Source organism: Grus americana, chromosome 11 (genome assembly GCF_028858705.1).
Source record: "Grus americana isolate bGruAme1 chromosome 11, bGruAme1.mat, whole genome shotgun sequence".
Lineage (NCBI taxonomy): Eukaryota > Metazoa > Chordata > Aves > Gruiformes > Gruidae > Grus > Grus americana.
The window spans coordinates 13,158,327-13,177,895 of NC_072862.1; the positions used below are offsets into that span (position 1 = coordinate 13,158,327).

Genomic DNA, 19,569 nt, shown 5'->3' on the forward strand with positions numbered 1-19,569 from the left:
GCATTGCTGCCAGCATACAGCAATAGAAGAAGACACCCAGTCCCCAGCCCTCCTCTTGGGAGCGACTTCCCATCCGAAAAACAAGTGGAAAACACTGTCACCCTCCTTCCTTAGTCCCATTACTACCTACTCTATCTACCCCATCTAATCATTATGACATCTGAGTGCCTCTGTGTGTCAGCTTCCTGTGAAGTAATCACCTAAATCCCCCTTCGAAACAAAGCGGACCCTGCTGAGGAACTCACAATAGGTGCCTTTCACTCACAGGACAACCTTGGCCTCGGTGGCACTTCTAACAAAGCTTCCATATGTGCACCAGCATGGGCTGATCAGTCAGATCAACACCACACAGGATCAGCGCCCGGATATTTGTGAGCACGAAGCAAGAGCGCCTTACAAAATTTCCCCATCCTCCTGACAAATCGTTTTGTTGGTTTTTTTTTTAAATATGCTACAGCACATTAGTCTGGCACAGCCTTTATCCACCTTTGCGGGTCCGTCCGAGGAGATAAAAGGGAAGCACCAGCTCTGAGGGGCGATGTCTGTCGGTCTGCCCCACTCTCAGAGACTGCCTACCCATTGTTTGCTCTTCGACCTCAGGCTAGGGCTACTTTTTAATTTTTCCTCTGGCAGATAGCCCGTTTTTTCCCCTCCCCGGGGTGGGGCGCGGATCAAGGATGATAAGTTCTATTCTAATGGAAGCCAAGTCAATGATAACCTTTGGGCATGTGCAGTGAAAAGGTATTTCTATAGCCCTAGCTGGGATTAGATGCATAATGGATCAATGAAAGATCCCACCGTTTGATGGTTATAGCGTCATTCATTAGCGTTAAGATTTCAACCTGAATCAACAATTGAGCTAGAAGACTGAAAGAATCGTCCTCAGTATTTGAAATAGAATAAATTGTAACAGGCCTGTAAAAGTCCCCTGAGGTGTCTCTCCTTCTCTCCCTATACATATATATATAGATCACTTTTGCTGAACATTTAAAATTAGATGAAAGTTGCTGAGCTTCTACATATGAAGCAGAAAAAGCTGAGCTACTTATGAAAAGTGAGAGGGGAAAAAAAAAAATAAAATGTATTTTTGGTTTGCCTATCAAAGCACTTCAAGAGCATTCTTGACTGTAGGATCCAGGCACTAACTTGTTATTCAGTCACTTACCATCTCTCTCATACATAACAATGCAAAACGAGCTAATAATAAACAGCACGCCCCCTCCTTATACACAAACACGCAAACGCACACACACAGACGCACGCACTTAGGAACCACTTGTAAATGAGCAACACTGATCCCATCCACTTTTGTTGTCACAGAACTAGGGCAAGCTCTCTCTCAATTAACTGCTTGGTACACAGAGCCCTAAAAAAAAAAAAAAAAATTAACTACCCAGAGGACTTAGACACCAAGTTTTAACTCTCAGTTCTTTATCATCCTTTCATTTCTTGATCAAAGACCCATCCCTTCACTACTAATTTGCTAAGAAATTAAATGTGAAAAAAGAAAGCAATTCCACAACTGGGTGAAGAACAGTTAATGATTAATTAGCATTATAATGCAGGACAGCCTGATTTCACAGTACAAGCTTGTTTTGATAGCATTTTTTTCCCTGTAGAGGAAATCTTCAGGTCGGTGCAAAAACTACATAAAGCATCAGTTCCAAAAATGTTCCTGCTTGTTTCTGAAAGGCAGTGAGTAGAAGTAACTATAAAATGCTCTGTTGACCGGGTGATCTTGAACCAAGACCTGTGTCCTACAGCCCAACCAGCGCAGTGGTGCTATGGTGGGCTGGCTGCACAGTCCCCCTCCCTGGGGACAATGTGCTGAGAGCTGGGAGGTGGGCAAGCACCTACGTCATTCACATTGCCCCTTCGTTTGGCAGGCATAAAATGCAAGGCCAGCTAACTTGGACCCATATTCATCTCCCAGTGCAGTTACAGGCTGATTTGGACACAGGATGATGTCTAAGCTGTTGGTTGGTCAAGGAAAAAGTTCAACTCCTACTACAGCTTGAACAACTTTTTCCTGTGACTGTTTTCTAGCTGTATAAAATCAACACAGCTTTTCCTGTTGACTTGCAGAAAAAAACCCAATAAAACAATATACAGATTTTTATGAAGTAGCTACCTGTATATCAAGTGGTAGCATAAATACATGTCAAGCCAGCAGATACTGGGAGAAAGAAGAAAGATTGTAACTATGGGAGGAACAGAGATAGCTTTCTATAGCAGATCATAATCAGCACACAATCAGCATAGAAAGCTATTACAGTAAAGGGATTATTTATATTATGAAAAAAACCATTATTTACATTTCTCTATCTGGTTCCTTGTCCATGTTTATTATTGAGGTCAGTTTTGAAATTGCAGTTTCCAATGAAAGAGCTCCCTAATTCATTTACTAAACTATAAATAATTAAAAAACCCAAACAACAGTCAAAATCAATGCAGTCAAACCATATTCTGCCTGTTGCCCTGAGATTTCGGCTACTACTGTTCAAACTGAAATCAGATGCTGATATTTAATTTGTTGACACTAACAAAATTAGAGAGAGTGGACATCACTAAGCCTGTATCCCATCCCCCCCTGACTGCCTGTGCTACTAGTTTGAAGATAGTTGTTTATTGCTGATGGGCATCAGCCACCTCCATGTGCCACTCGGTAGCGTACAGAACTGCCAACCAAGCCAGCTGTGCATAAGATGAAAGTAACTCCATGTTTTACATCTGTAAGGCCAACTTGAGTGAGCAAAGGTTGGGAGCATGCAGTCTTTACAGTAGGAGCTCTCTCAGACAAGAGAAATCTTTCTTAGTGGCTCTGCAAAGCTCCATGCACAAAGCCCTGTAATGCCAGTCAAGCTATAAATAATAATTACACTAATAGAGTCTTATTTACTGATAGTAAAAAAAGGACACTTGCTTGAAAGTGCTCACCTGGGAGTTGCTGCTGGCTTCCAATACCTGCAGAAGAGATACTGCCCATCAGCATTGATGATATGGGGCAGGTCCTTATATGGGATGTTTTGAGGACTCCGCTTTGGCGAACTTTCCTCTGGCATTCTGGAAGAATGACCTGCAAGGTGTCGGAAGAAACAAGACATACTTTAAAACAGGTGAAGGCAAGATAGAGGCTGATGGGCTTGGTAGCCACAGACATTCAAGAAAGTCAGTCAGTAAGACAAGCACCACTGATGGGAGTCTCCCTTCAAAACCCCAGCCAAAAAGCCCCCAAAATCTTTACTGCTTTAAACCAGAAATGTAGCATTTTGTGTTCAGAAAAGGCTCACATTTTGGGGGAGGGCATTGGGGGGGGGGGGAAGGAGGGAAGATCAACCCACCATCACTACTTCGTTACAGCTTTCTCTCCCCCACTTCTCCCATCTGTGTTTATTTTGCATCATTTTGCGAAACGGATCCTAAAAAGAGTATTTTAGCTGCAATCAAGTGCAGATTGTGCAGCAACCGCTACAGATATGAAAAGACAGCTGCATAAAAGATTTATCTCTGCCTTAACATCTCCAAAGAACAGCGGAGGGTACGCAGCAGAGGTATCTGCCACCGTGTCATCATTAAGATCTTCTCTGACATCTCAAACAGGAAGGTGGCGGCGCTGGGGAACGAAACATTTCCAGGAGAATTTGCAACAAACCTGTTTTCATCCTGTGCAAGGGTTTGCATTCTACTGAGGAGCCGGCATCGCACGTCAAATGCAAGCAGATAAGGCTTTTTGCATCTCGCTGCGGAGACGCATTCACACTCCGCCAACCACGCAGCCCCCACGGTCCCCGGTGGGTGCCCGGCGGGTCCCTCCCGGGCAGCTCCGGTGCGCCGGGCGGGCTGTGCGGGGCTCGCCGCAGCTCCTCTTCCCGGCTCGCTCGCTCTTTGAGGAAAGTCGCTTGGGTAATTCACCACTTCTTGTTCATCTCACCACTTTTTTTTTTCTTTCTTTTTTTTTTTTTCCCCCTTCTCAAACAAATTGCGTGTGTGGGCTGAAGTGGCGGTGGTGGGAGGGGAGGTTGGGAAGGGTGGGGGAGAGGGAGGGGTGACGAGTGGGAAAGCTGCAGTCCACTTTCCAGAAGCTGCTGCACGCACATCAAAGGCACCTTGAACACATGCAGCTGGAGCAGCTCAGAAAGTTCCTGCCGCTGCAGGTTGTTTGCAACTTTACTTCCTTCCTGCCACTTACTGTTCGGAGGCCACGGCGACGGGGGGAGGCGAGGGAGGGGGAGACCTCTTTCTCAAAGCGATCCCCGCTGCGAAGCCATCTCACGTGTAAGCGCAACTTCCCCGGCCCCTCGCTGCCAGGCGGGGAGCGGGAGGGAGGAGGAGAGGAGGAGGAGGAGGAGGAGGAGGGATCCGAGCACCGACGCGATCCCAGGTCGCAAGCCCCGCACACGCATCCTCCCCCCGCGGCGAGACGGGCGGGCAGGCTCCCCGCTGCCCCAGCGGAGCCGAAGCCGGGCGGCTGCACCGCACGCTGCGCACCGGCTGCTCCGGAGGCAGAGGCGGAAGGGTGGATGGACGGATGGATGGATGGGTGGGTGGGTGGATGGGCGGGCGGTGCCGCGCCCGGGACGCGGTCGCTGCTGCCCCCCCGGCTCGGCTGGGCTGGGCACCGACCGAGCGAGCAGCCGTGCCCGGCGGGAGGGTGGAGCGGAGGAACACGCACCCCCCCACACCCCCCCCGGTGCCCCCCGAGCCGTCTGGCCGCGGGGAGGGGGAAGAAGCCGCCGCCCCCCTCCCCAGGGCAGTCACGGGTGGGATCTCACCGGCTGAGCCTCCGTCTGCCTCCCCGCTGGCCTCACATGGCTGCCGGCGGCGGGCAGCACCGCGGGGGCGGAAAACCCCAAATACCGGGCTCTTGCCATAGGAGCGGCCGCTCAGCTGACTGTCAGCGGACTTAGGTGGCCACGAGTGACACCCTGGGAGCGTGGACGGCTTTTACACGCTGAGTTCAGAGTGGGCAGGCTGAAGCCGTGCTGCCTTCAGGGCTTCCCCGGACTGAACCGCTCTTGGTAGTCTCAAATCCAAACTTCACTGTTTGCATTTAGATGTGCGGCTCTTCAGGCTTTGGAGCCACAGCGGAAAGATTGAGTCTTTCAGACACGTTCAGAGGAGCACCCAAGCCCCTCGCTTCGCACCCTCATTCACGGTAGAGGCAATTTATGAATACAGTATATACACACATAATCTAACAGTGCACCTAATCACCATAGATTAAATGCAATACATATGTTGCAACTGTGTAATTTGAGATCTGCTTGATGGTATATGACACTTGCTTATCAAAATTGTCACAGCAAGGTTCCCTGAAGTTAAAATAGCTTCCCAGCCTTTAGGCATCCCGATGCTGAGTTTTGTCATTTAATACTGGTAAGTGCTTAACATTTATCGAGCACTTTTGAATTGTTTATACCAAGGTCACAGATTCATCAGTTTACGTTTCATCAGCTTAATAATATAAACTTTAATTGTTACATGCCTACATATACTTAGCGGTCTCAGGCCTTTTTAAGATGAGGCAGCTACTAAGAATATTTTTTAAAGCTAGGCAATGTGCTCACTGAGTCCAAACCTGGGAACAAAGGCTGAGGAAAGGAAAGAAATACATGCTAACGATAAAAACAATAAATGCAAAACCTTAGAGATGACCCATGTAAAAATAAAAAGGAAATAAACCCCAGATTTTTTCCTCTTCCAGTGTCATTTATATTAAATGCCCTAGGGGGAGTTTTAGTTATAAGCAGCAAAAGCAAAATTATGTATTCCTGTAACTGCTATTGTTTGGAAAAAAAACCCCAAAACCCAAATCCAACATTTTATAATGAGCGAGATTTAGGTCAGATGGAGTCTTAACCAGAGCCCTGGGAGCTGTACTTGGGGGGGTACAATTTGCTAGGCCAGCTACTGTCTAAGCATGGATGGGTGGAATTAAAGAGCTATCACAAGCCAGGTCCAGAGTTGGAAGAAGCAAGGGCATATGTATTTATTTAAAGGATACAGATCAGATAATAACTGGATTAAGAAGAAAAGAAAGAAGGAAAGAAGCCTCTTCCCCTGCTCGCACAGTTTATCTGCCAGGAACACTTTACTGCTTCCCTACAGCCATCCATGAAACCTGATGCCAGGAACAGGCTCCTCTCCCGCTGTGGTGCTGGGAATATCCCAGTTCCCAGGGCCACAGAGAGGTGGGGGGAGGCAAGGAAAAAATCGCTTTCTAAAATTCAGGATAAAAATAGCATCTCAAAGAAAATGACCTTTGTTGGGACACGAGGGTGAGATCCTGCCCTGGTCAGTTGGGATATATGATTCTCTTGATACCCCGTTAACCTCCGTGTAGCTAATATTGGAGGCAGCAGGACTGTGGTCCAGCCTACGCTCTCTGCCAGGCCCAGATTCTCACCATTGCACAGGAGCAGAAGATCAGCCAACCCCTCATTCCCTTCTTGCCAGCTTCCCTGAGCCCCCAGGAATTTGAGGACATTTCTTCTCATAGGTAGCACACCGTCCCCCATCTCGTGATAACATCATAAAAATGAATGAGAAGCAACTGCTGACGAGTTACCTTATTATTTTATGGAGTTTAAGCTGTGAATGAAAAGCCACCTGAGAAAACTGGATTGGGTCTGAAGAATTCACCTAGGTGATATCCAACCAATACACAGGGCTTTAGCAGAGCAATTATAGCATACTAACTCCCTGTGAGAAATCAAAGGGATGTCTGAGCATGCAGTATTTATGAGACTGTAACATCTTCTCTTGTCTCAGTGGAGTGAAATATGTTTTGGAAATACAGTTTAAGCTAAATCAACTTCTTAATAAAAAATAGAAATACACTTGATGAATCTTTACACTAACTCTGTAATTGCTTAAGCCTTGTAGGGAAAGGTGTTTGGTTTATTAAAGGCTGAGCCCTGCTTAGTTTAAGCATCTCCATTGACTCCCAAGGTACCCACTGGAGTATAGAGAAAAGGATTACACCCTCAAATAAGGCAAATTTTAGGAAAAGAATCAATTGCTGGAATGACAGAGAAAACACATATAATGAAAACTTGTTACCACAGCAAGGGGAGAGAGAGAAAGGGCTAAAGAGAAGAGAAGGGAGAGAGTAGGATGGTTGGGAGACAGCACAGCTGGCTGGCGTCTAATTCTGGTGGGGTAAGGGAATGAGATAGGATTGTCTTTGTCATTAGGCTTTCATTCACAAAATTAATTTTTAATGGATCATATCCAGTCGGCATGCAAAGGTAAATAGAATGTATGAGATCCTTCTGCTCTGGTGGATGACACCACACTTTTAAATTGCAAAGGAGTATTTTTGTTTGAGAAGTGGATTTGATGGGGTGTGGGTGCTAAACCATTTGGGATTCTGTTTGCCAGGACCACAAAGAGAACTTTTGCTGACAAGAAGGAGGAAAAAAATAATAGAGGAGGAGGCAATAATAAAATATCAAAGAAGTATGTGGTTATGGAAGAATCTGCTCCAACAGAAAAATGCTGGAAGTTACAGTAGTCAGGGAGCAGCTGGAGAGAGCAACAGACAGCGCAAGCAAGAGAGCACAGGGGAAACAACGGGAGATGAAGCATGAAGAGGAAGAATTAAAATCAAGTGAAAAGCAAAGAAGCCAATGCCAAAAATAGCCTGTCAGTTTAGAGTCATTATTTTGGTTTTGCCCCTTCTTTTTGGCTTTTTATTTATTTATTTATCCCTAGCCAGACTCCAGTCATTCAGCTTTACTTATTTGTGTAATCTGCCTTTGCTTGCCTGTTGGTATTCCTGAATAAGACATGTATGGGGATGAGACAGGAGTGGAGGGTGGGATAAACTGCTTTTGTTTTCCTGTAAAATAACAATTTTAATGCCTTGAAGCCAAAGAAATGAACTTGGTGTCAGGCTAACCGGATTGAGGAAGAAAATGTTAAAGGACAGTATTTTATTGATCAGGTTAAGCTTAACAGTATCAGGAGAAATTATAACTAGCTTGGCATTGGTCTGCGATTCTGCAGTCTCATGTACCTCTTCACAAATTAGTGCCAAGTGAAATGGAGAAAGGTTGAAGGGTTAGCGCAGGGATATCTGAGCATCACAGAAATTGTTTGCAGGCTTCCACTGATTTGTTGCCCATCAGTAATTTCACTTTCCCTCATCAGTGGGAATAGAATTATTAGATTAAGCTACAAGTGGTTTAATACCAACTACAGTCAAGTAATAAAGTATTTTTACCATATAAATGAAAATAATTAGTGGTAAAAATAGTCCTAATTTTTTGTAGGTAATAAAAATTCTGCAAATCATGCTGTCATTAGCAGTCGCTTACAAAGCCGTGACTGCAAATAGTAGCTATATGAGTGAAGTGATTAGTATCTTGCCTGTGCTCCTTATTTGACAGGACCAAAAATACACACTTAAAAATACACTCTTTGAATATAGGTTTCAGTCCTTTAAACTGATGTATAGAAGATGACCCATCCTACATACATGCTAATTTGAGAGCTGGTTGTTTTTAATTACAGAAGCAATGCACGTTTTGTTTAGTGGCTCATTTGTTTGGTTTTTTAAAATTAAAAAACCCACAAGAATATTAAAACCAGATTCTGAGGTGTTCTTAGTATGAAATATATAAAAGGCATCCTCCAAAGGTAGGAAATTCAAAATGAAAGGTGGAAATTCTGCCCTCAAGTTTTGCCTGTAGAGGGGGATTTGATAGAGTTATTCTAGCAACCCTCTTGCTTGAGAATAACTCTGCCTTGGGAATAAATATGGGGTTTTTTATGAAAGTCGGGAATTGTGTAAGCTTAGCAGTGTCCCAGCAAGGGAGCTGATCCGCACGGGGTGCTGCGGAAACCTCGCTGGGGGTTGCTCGGTGCACAGCCCCCGGTTTAGGGAGGTCGCCGTGAAGTCTTGCGGGTCTCGGGCACTAGAGGGCACAGGCAGAGCTGCTGTGCCCCGGGCCCGTTAGCCCCACCAAACTCCCCTTCCTCCTGCATTATTTTATTCTATTTTTTAAATCATTTCCCCCTTTATCGTGAGAGAGTTTTCTTTAAACATTTGTCCCTTTTTATCTCTGCGGCCCGGTATTGGTTTCTAAATACGAGTTTCCTGTGCTGGCATATAATTAGTCCAATTTTCTCTCTGGATTCACTCACATCACGAGAATAGACTTCAGTGGTTTATACCCTGGACAAGCACATTGCTGCAGCACTTGAAGGGAAATCCTGTCCTTGTCACTATGAGGACAGACAGATTAATGAGTCTGTTAGAGGATGGCATTTCCTATTTTACTGTGATATGACTGCATGTAGCCATATTACTATTGATAAAATGTTGGTCACCTTGGCAGAAACAGGGTTTGTGTGGCAGAAAACATAATTAACAGGCATCTTAAAGGAAAAGGTTCTAAGCTTTAAATTTTAATATGCATAAAAATCAGAATAAGACAACATTATACATTTTCTCCAGGTGGAATTCTGGTCTCAATTTTGAGAAGTACCTGACCATTCCTTTTCTCATTCCTATTCCTAAGGAAGACTGCATAATCCACTTTACAAACCCAGCATCATTGTAGCAGAACCAAATAATACAGCCAAAAGATACAGCTATTCTGTCGTGGCGAGAGTGGTGCTTTATTTTGGTAGCCAAACTGGAAGCATTGACTGGAGAAGAGTTATTATTGTGCCGCCTGGTTTTCTTGCTGCTTTGCGATTGACAAAGCATCATTTATCATGCTTTGCATTCCAATTTTTCTTTGCATGTTTTCCAGCTCATCATAACATAATTATGTTTCTGTTTCTTCCAGCCAGGGGCCGATACTTTCTTTTACTAAGACAACAGCTGCACTGCACAACCTTGATGAATCCCCATAAGGGTAAAATGTGTCTGTGGTGCTTGTTTCTGCCTTGGCAACCCAAATGTTCAAGCTCTTTTTTATGACAAATGCTGTTCTAAAATGCACCCAACCCTGATGCTTTCATAGCATTTCTCAAAATGAGGTTTTATATTGTAATTTAGACTTGAAATATTAAACATCCTGGCTGGTTTGTAATTTTAAAGACTTCTATTGTAATATTTCTTTTTATGGTGTTTGTAGGTTCATAAACATTGAGATGGAATTTTAGACCACCATACTTACTGATGTGCAATTTATTTTTGAATGAAATTGATTTATGTGTGAAAATCAGCACAATCTGGAGGTCTGCTTTATGCTCCTAAAGGCATCTTAAGGGAGCTTCCATGGTACAGGTGAATCATTTCCTTACTTGGCCTCAGTTGGTCCAGCCACACTGCAACGTAAAGGGAATTATACCAACCTCACCTGTGAAGTGCATTAACTGCTAGTGATGGAAAATGCCGTAAAAGACACGCAGGTTTTTTTATTATTGCTTACCAAGATATTTTATTTAACTCTAATATAGTACTTCGAACCTGAGATTTCAAAGTTCTTTGGAAAGGAAGGGTAAAATTTTACAAAGGGGGAAATCAGGGCAGAGAAAAGTAGGGATCAGCGCTGGAGGGAAGCTGGGGGCAAAATCCATTCTTAATGCTCCTGATTTTGTTTACCCAATTATACCCTTACTAGCTCCCATCTCATCTTGAAATCTATGCATCAGAGCACTGTGAACGACAGAAGCAGTAACTTTTTTAGTTGTTAAAGATTACCCAGATTTGCAAGTACAGGGAATATTGTGTCCTGGACAAAACCACAGCCTGGACAACTACATTCTTCAGGGCAAAATTTTCCCTAAAGTTTTGTTTTCTATCCTAATCTGCTGGATATTATTACTGCTGCCACCATCATTTGAAGATTGGTTGTATTTATATATAAAAATTACAATAATTTTGTACACGGAGGCAAGAGTTTTAACTCATATGATCCGTCCTTTTTACATCTATGTGCAAAGTGATCTAAGGATACTTTGGGATATTTGAGCATGAGAGCGTATGTAGCAACGTTTTAGTACTGCCCACCACATTGGTTAATGATGTAATTGCCTGAAAGGCTCTTAGGTATTGGTGGAAACTGTACCTGCCCAGCCAGGGCTAAATTCATCTTCTGTCCGTGAATGGTGAGTATAATTCTGCTGTTGCTAGAAAAGGTAGCAGGCTTGTTGTTTTGGATATACAATAAATGTATGGCTCATGAGAAGAGCTTGCCTTGTGCTGTGTCTTCCTTATAACCCCATGGCGAATTCTGGCAGATTCTGCTCAGCTATATTTTAGCTTTTTTCTCATTTGTCTTTGGTTTCCTTACTCACTCCACTCACACATGTTCAGTGTAAGATGTGCATTTTCTTTCTGATTCATGTACAGTAATTACTTCCTAACATCTGCCTAACAGAGTTTTGTAAGAAAAGTAACTCTGCAAATACTAAGAAAAAAATTAATGTATGAAATCTTTGAAATCTCTATTACTGGGGTTTGTTATCCACAGCTGACTGGATTCATTCCCAGCCAGGAAGCTGGTTCAGCAAAACAGCTGCATTAGTTATTTAACTGGAGGCCTGATTCTACTCTTGCTCACACTGATGTAAATCAGGAGTAGTACTAGAGAAAATAAAGAATATCCCCAGTGCGAAATGCATATTAGGAAAAAAGTAAGCACTACGGTATGGAACAACTAGGAGAATTCTAGCAGATACTCTGCCATCCTGGTATAGGATACTGTGCTAGGCAGTATCTTAATGTCTTACGGAAACCTGGTACCAAATACACTGCTCACTCCTGGAGTGTTCTCCTATATAGGCACCCTGGCAGTGCCAAGCGGCCAACAAAATTAAGGCCCAGTTGTGCTCAGCGTTGCACATCAACACCATGAATTCACATGGGACTTATTCTGTACTAAGCACCACATTCATTACTGTTTGCATCTGGTTCATAATTGTTCCCTCTCAGTTATTTAATTTTTACAGTATCTGCTACAATTTACTTTATACCTGCTAGTGCCGGAAAACACACTGATTTTCTTCCTATGCTGAACTAATGCATGTAATAATTAACCCAGAAGTACACTTTGAGTAAGAGGATTTTAAATGAGGAGCATTGCAGTGAAAAAGGGGGCAGAGCATCCATAGGCAAAGTATTTTCTACATGAGATGACAATACTATATCTCAGGACAACAAAGGATTGTTACCAGAGCCACATGTTCTGTAGAGATGGACATCTTCAATCCTCAAGGCCATTAACAACCTTTGTATATGATCTTACTGTAAATTAGCAGCATGTGCTGTTAATAACATCAAAAGTTACAGTATCTAAGAGTTCACCCCCTCAACCCTTATCTTGTTTCCTCCAACACAAGATATCTATTATGTCTTGGCTACAGTCTTTGATTCTCACGTAGCAAAGGTATCTGTGGTTTTGTTTGTGCTTTGGAGTCACGAGCATCTGCAGTTGCTGTGGGCCGGTTACGTCTGTTCGGATCCTGCCACAGACCTGTCGGTGGACCTTCCTGAACTCCTGCACACAGCGACCTCCCCGTTCACAGTATGGTGCTTTCGTACCGGCATGTGTTGATTATTTTTACTTGTTGACTTTTCCTAGTACATTGCAGAATCTTCTCCGGAGTTACTTTTAATGGAAATCTAAAGTTTGGAGATGCTGCCCTTTCAGGCACAAGAGGAAACACTCAGCTCCTGGCTGTAGATACCTGTGTGAAACTCCATCATTCCAGACCTTGGGAGGTTCTGAGGGAGAGGACAGCAGAGGGAAGGCTGCAACATTCAGCACCTGAGCGAGAGAGCACAAAGCATCTCTTTCCCTCCTGTGCTGTGAAATGTGTATGAGACATGCTGCGCATCGTGTGCGTCCTCCGTCCCATCCTGAGACCTGTGTCCAGCGCCTCAGCACCCACACGGGTGGGATTACAGCACCATCTGCGCTTTGGTTTAGAACAAGGGCAAACTCCTAGCCTTTGGTGTTGTGGGGCTCGGTCTGGTGTAAGACGGGGTGAAACCAATCCAGCAACGTCTGCCTGAGTCCAAAACCTCTCTCTGCAGTCCAGTTCAGACGCGTACCCCAGACTGCACCCCGGCAGTGTAGCTCTCTGCAATGGCTCATCTGCCTCCACCTCTGCCCCCAGTTTCAAATTTCTTCAGCAATTTCTTCTGCAACAAACAAGGATTTCTGGGGCAACTTCGGTGAGATCAGAAACACATACTTCTGCTGCTTTGAAATCTGTGAGCATGAATGATTTATTCAGCACAGCACCCCTTGGCCATTCATATCTATCTGATGATCAAATTTATTTTTAATTATCAGTCTGAGGTGATTTTTTTTTTTTCACTAGACAATACCCAACTGTATTGTAAGAGCTGTTGGAAGTGAGCCAGAGAATTTGGAAGCAAGATATGGAACATTTGGGTTTTTAGCACATAGGAACGTAGGGAAAGAGGTTTGGAAGATTGCCACATGGGGTGTAACTTGGAAGATGCTACGTTTCTTCATCCTTTTTTTGTGTACAAAAGCAGAAGAAATTTTACTTTTTTGAAGGATCCTAATTCCTGTTTCCTTTTCCGTGATGTACTGCCACTCTAGAATAAACCACTGTGCTCAGTTGCAAGATTTGAACAAAATCAGCTGCACATTTATGGGCAAGTGTAGGTGGGTAATTAAAAGGGTGACAGTATTGCGGATCCTTCCAAGTTTTTACCTCCTAATTCATGACATCCCTTGCAAATGAACTCACAAAGCTACAGTCTGGTGACTCAGATCACGGGGTGAAGGAGGGTATCTGGTGCCAACCAGGATGTGTGCCATTTACCAAGGTCTTTGAGGGTAAGGCTCTGCTAGGTGGTCCATTCTTCTTGCTCCTGCTGTGACCATCTGTCTCCCCATCGCCTTGCCACCCACGGATGGATGGACAGTTCAGGCTGTCTGTCTGCTTCTGGGACACAGTTTCATCATGTGGGTTGGAGCTCCAGCACTACGCTACAAACGCCAGCGGTGGTTGGGGCAGCAGGGGGATGGGAGAGAAGATGCCTCACGCCCACGATGGGAGAAGTCCATTCCCCTCTTTGTCAGAAAAGCAATGCATAGTTTGCTTCCTATTTGGTAATCCAGTCACAATAACCGCTGTGTAGGAAAGGAGTTTTTAATGCATTTTTTGTGGCACAGTTGTGTGCCAGGTTGGGGGGCTGCAGCAAATGCAGAATTTATTGGAACACACAAAGCTGGATACCCTTCTTAATTTGCACAATTGGCACACAGGCCCTGCAGCTTAGTGAATACTAATTAATCTCTCTGACTGGTAGGAAAGCATTATCATCCTGGTTTAGCGATGAGGGACAAAGAGAGTTGCAGGGGCTCGTACTGAGTGACAGATAAAGTCACAGCAGCCAGAATTACGGCCATCTTTGGCATCCTGAATAGTAAATCACGCAAGTTTGCCAAGATTACATCTGAACAGCAGGATGGAGGCACTTTGGGGCTTTTCCCTCAATCCCTGTCCCTGATAACTCAGTTCAGGGCAGGCTGCAGCTCCCGTCCCACCGGAGTGCTCAGGTTTCCCTTCCTCGAGGAGTAAGAGCGATGGGGAGGAGGTGTACGCCAGCTCTGCCTTCAGCAGGGAGCTGGAAACCAGCCCGGGTACGCATTCACTTCTGGGAATTGGGAAGCGCTCTCAGCCCCTGCCTTTTGGTTAGAGTCTGAGTGTTTCTTGCCCACAAATTCACTGCGGCTTTTTTACTTGCATTTTCACGTGACAGTTTGTTTCGACATATGCAGCCAAATAACGACTAGACAGGGCAAGTTCCCGTTAGTGCTTTGCTAACGACCGCTGGGGTCACTACAGTATCTCCAGGTTATGAAAGGGAAAAATGAAGGCTGAGAAGGTGACATCCAGGAACAGGAACTGAGCGTGGAAGAATTGGTGACCAGAGCAGAGGAAAGAGCATCTCTTCCAAAGGAATTCAAAGCCCTGTGGCAATAGCTCTTGAGGACTGACCATGTAGGTCAGGAGAGCAAAAAAAGATAGGCAAACCCCAAATCATTTGAATGGGATTTATTTCAGAATGAAACCTCTGCCTTTCTGAATAAAACCTGAGAAAGATTGAGTGAGTCTGGAGCATTTTTTAGCCTTATATCCTGTGGCTGCAGCATTTCTGAGCCAGCTAAAATCCGATTTAGAATGTTTTTAATACTTTACTTCTTCTCACAGAATACAGCCTGAGAAACATTATAGTTATTTCTAATTTCTGTGGTCATAATGGCCTCAAGTTCTACTATTCTGAGTATTCACTTCCCTTCCTGAGTTTCGGTTTTGGTCTCCATTTAGAAATCTTTTTCTCCCTAATACAGTTATATCCGTAATTTTCTTACAGACATTAAAAGCACTAAAACTAATGAACAGAACAGCATTTCCACAAAGCCCATCCAGTTGCATGCTTCTTTGCATCTCCATTCCCATCTCTACTGATCTAAAAGGAGAAAAAGTGCTCTCCTATCAGCCCCTTCCTTCTGTCTGATTAACTGGTGGCTATCACAGGTCTTCCTTCACACTATTACAGTTTCATTTCCAGAGAAAAAAACCTGATGGATGTTGGGCTTCTGGATTGTGGCACCACTGCAAAAAAAATCAGGTTTCTGTTTATACCAAAGAGCCAGCAGTACCTCCTCCGTCAGGTTGTGTGTTCATTGGAAATCAGCAGATATTTTGCCTAAAAGCATCCGGCAGTGCAGTGTAACTCAGTAATAACTGCTTATCAGGAGGAAACCCCAGAAGAAAGGCTCGAGGTGCAGTTAGAAACACCGGTGAGTAGTTGACTTTGGGGGCTTTCTTTTGCTTTTTTTTTTTTAATAAGATTCCTGAATTTGATGGAGACTCTTTCATTTAAAAGACAGAAAGGACTACAAATTAAGCAACATCTAGCTCCTAATGTGTGAAACTGCAATTTGCATACATCATGGCAGCTGCTGAGTCGGTCCTTATTACCTCCACTGGAGTGTTAATTTAGCCACAAATTTCTCATTTATTTAAATGAAAAAGCAGCGGGTGGCTGGCATGCCGCATTATCTGTCAGGCAACCTGGGAATCAGGTTGACAGAGCCAGAAAGAGATTTCAATTCAGAGGGACTGCAGGGGCGCTGCCCCCCGGACCGGTGGTCACAGGCGAGCTCAAGATTGCCCTTGGTCTGCTCTAAAGGTCAACACTTACCCTAAGAAAAAAAAAAAATCAATGTTGTATTTGGACTGACGTAAGAGAATAGATAACAGGATTAAAGTGGAAACCTATTTCTGTTTTTTCTCTCCCTGTGTGTCCAAACTGGCACTGTATGTATGGGTACGATAACCGAAACACCGTTGCTGGTTCTTACAATCCAAACAGAACAATCTCCATTGGTGGAGCACCTCGTGCAGCGTGGCCCGAAGCCACCGTCAGGGCCTGCGTGCGCCCCGGTTCTCTGCCCACGCAGGAGGACGCCCAAGCTGCCCATGTGGGACGTGCCGGCAGGAGGAACAGCCGTGGCAGTGAGCGGTGCCAGTGCCATCACCGCTGCAGCCGGCCCGGAGGCGCTTCCACACCCGGCTAACGCCAAGTGGGCGAACGGAGGCCCCAGAACTACTCACACGCGGGAAGTACCGGTCCCCACATCAGGGGCTGCCTCGCTCTGCAGAACAGGAGGCTGAGGAGCCCCGGAACTGCTGAGCCGGGAGGAGCGCAGAGCAGCGGCCGTGCCAGGGAGTCACCCCAGGCACGGCGTCAAGCGTGAGGCTCTCCTCTTGTGAGCTATGATGTCATGTCACCATTTAATGACGCGTTTGGGTAAAACTATGTATTTGTCAGCGGAGAACGAGCCAGAGCAAAACCGCAGAAGAACAGCAAGAGCGACAGAGGAGGTGAGTTCAGTTCAGCGTGGTGGTTGCAATCTTTCAGCGGCAGCAAAGAAAACCCACGTCCTGACACCACCCAGGGTCTAACTGAGCTCGTGTAGGTCTCTTCTAAAAGCTCGGCTACAACTGACTGCGGCTTGTAGCTCTGCTCATCACAAACTGCGGCGGAGCTTCACCTATGGACAATCTGCATGCACCCGCCCGGCACACCAGGTTTTCTTCTTTTGGATGACCTGTAAATGTTGTGTGTCTGTTCTCAAAGTCTTTACTCTGAAAAGCTACTCTTGGAAACTGGTCAGCCTTTTGCCTAGAAAGGGGGTGGCTGTCGAACAGGTGAATCGTTAGCAGTTGAGACTGAGAAGGGAATTTCTTCATTCACGCAACGCCGGAAGGTACTGTATGACTGGCGCCATGCAAAAATTGTTCTAAAACATTAAATTCGACACATATTTCCTAAACACTGATATATTCACATCAAATGTGTCTCTTCTGTCTCCGACACCCACTTCTTATCATTGTTTTAAAATACATTGTGTTAAAAGATCACCCATTTGTTGTTTTACCACAGATATTCTTCCCTTTGCCATCAACTTCACGAAGTTCGGCAAAAACTTTTGTCTTCGCCCACTTCTCAGGCACTCATTTTTATAATTAAAATCACCATGACAACAGATAATGATATCAGAATGAAAGGATTACGATTTAATTACATGAATAAGGTGAAAACAGGCTTGGCTTACAGCAGAGAAAGCTTTTAATTCTAGCAAAAATATCGGGGGCCTGATTCACCGCTGTGCTACTCCGTCAGTGTAATTACGAAGCGCTGCTGAGAGCTGCCCAGCGGTTGCCCTCCTGCAAGACGGGGTGTCCCGGTTAACTCAGTGAAGTGCAAGAGAAATATTCAGAATTTCATGAGTCATAAAAAGGAATTTGTCTTAAAAGCATTAGTTAGTGTTTTTGTGAAACTGGCTTATTATAGAAATGAGCTGAAGGAATGCACCCATAGAGGAAACATGACTATTATTATGGTAGTGGAGTGGTTTTATATAAATAAAATTAATTACATAAATACTGCGTGTTAACCATCACCATACTATAAATTGTTGCATGTAACAGAAGAACAAGGCAATTTAGGGGATATGGTCCGGTTTTATCGCAGCTGTGGCATTTCATCAGTTCACCGTTCCATCTTGGCTTCTGTGAAAGCTATAGTATCAGGCTGGATATTTTTATTTCTAAGATAAAGCTGAACTTTTAATAGGAACAATGTGGGAGTTTAGACAATATATATCTTTGTAATCTGATCTGTCAAATTTTCTGACATGAGTAAACTTTAATAATTTTGAATTTTTTTCCTAGTTTTGTTCATGATATGAAATATGTTTTTTAAAATTATGTATATCTTAATTTCCCCCCTAAAAACAACAAGCCACTATTAACAGTTGAACATTCCTGAACATTCCCTCTATAGCTTTTGGAAAAACTCTGCAATAAAATCATCAGACTAAAAATCTAGATAAGGAAATAAATTTCATTTTCAATTTTCTCAGAAGCTATTGTGATCAATCAACCAATTAGTACAGCAAATAAATAAATTAATGCCATTTAAAAAAAAATGTTCTGAAAACCCCTTAATGTCTTTCTCAACCCAAAGTATAAGCTCAACATTAATCAATTTTATAACCCTAAATTTTGCTTAATCTTTTTTCCATCTTTGCTTAAACATATGGAGATATAAATAATGTGTTATGGCCCTCTCTATTCCCCTTTAATTTACAGAGTACAGGATCTGCAGCTGATGTAAATCAGTGCAGCCCCACTACTCTGGACCAATTTAGTGGATCTGTTTCTGATTTACATCAACACAAACAAGAAGATAGTCAGGTCTTATGTCTGATTAAAATATACAGATAACGCTTATATTCAGTCAGGAATCCTTATTTAATGCACAGCTTCAGCCCTTAGTCATCTAGCAAGGGCAGGAGAAACAGTTCGGGGAAATTCCTCTCAGCTGTAGAGGCAGTGGCCTTGGTTTTGAGAGTGACTTGGATAAGGTCAACGAGCAACAGCATCTCCTCCGGTTCGGTACCCAGACCTCAGTGGGAGGTGGGAGTCTGATTGTCGCCTACGCTGGAACGGCTCCAGCCGCCCAGAAACAACTGCGACGCAGAGATGTGCCCGTGACAAGGTCTGCGGGGCGGGGGGGACACATCACTCTTTAGGTGGGCCACCGACACCAGCGGTGACTGTGCCATCCCACAGAGGAGCCCGCTGCTTTTTAGCACTGAGTCTGGCAGGCGGCGGGCCAGGCAGCGTACGGGCAGGGGGGAAGGAGAGCAGCACCGGTGCCCATCGGCTGCGTCCTAATGTGCCCCTATGCACGACACTAAAGCAGCAAATTGTCCCAGCCAGGAGCCCAGCACGGGCTATTTATAGCCCTGGCACCTCGCTGCTCCCCAGCAGCTCTGTGCTGCTGTACGAGATCCCTGTTTCCCGCTCCCACGCGCTCTCGCAGACACCTGCTGCTCCCGGCGTCGGAAAGGTACATTTAAATCCTTTCCCCACTCAGAGCAGGAAAGGGAAGGGAGTTTGGTGCTGGGGCGGCTGGGCAATGTGGAAATGCCAGGGCCAGGCTGCTTTGGGTCACTGGGTGCGTGGGGAATACGTGGGCAGGGGTGCTTGAATGTACGTGTCGGGGAACCCTTAAAGATGCCGGAAGGGGACCTATACATGGCGATG

At 44.6% G+C, this 19,569-nt stretch overlaps 2 protein-coding genes across 8 annotated transcripts in view; one reads left to right on the forward strand and one right to left on the reverse strand.

The window, feature by feature from the left end:
* Nucleotides 1-19,569, reverse strand: part of MGLL (monoglyceride lipase) — a 107,701-nt gene that overhangs the window by 62,127 nt on the left and 26,005 nt on the right. For 2 of the 6 annotated variants that reach the window (XM_054838501.1, XM_054838496.1), the window contains exon 3: nucleotides 2,938-3,076. In XM_054838501.1, the coding sequence (XP_054694476.1) occupies nucleotides 2,938-2,992 (55 nt within the window). In that variant the 5' untranslated portion in view covers nucleotides 2,993-3,076. Of the gene's footprint in view, nucleotides 1-2,937; nucleotides 3,077-3,652; nucleotides 4,611-4,772; nucleotides 4,899-19,569 lie in introns of those variants that run through there. The other 4 variants (XM_054838498.1, XM_054838499.1, XM_054838497.1 and 1 more) reach the window with 4 other exon arrangements.
* KBTBD12 (kelch repeat and BTB domain containing 12) overlaps nucleotides 19,276-19,569 on the forward strand; it is a 40,953-nt gene continuing 40,659 nt past the window's right edge. For both annotated transcript variants that reach the window (XR_008578843.1, XM_054838494.1), the window contains exon 1: nucleotides 19,276-19,372. The gene's annotated coding sequence lies outside the window, so the exon portion shown is untranslated. The remainder of the gene's footprint in view (nucleotides 19,373-19,569) is intronic.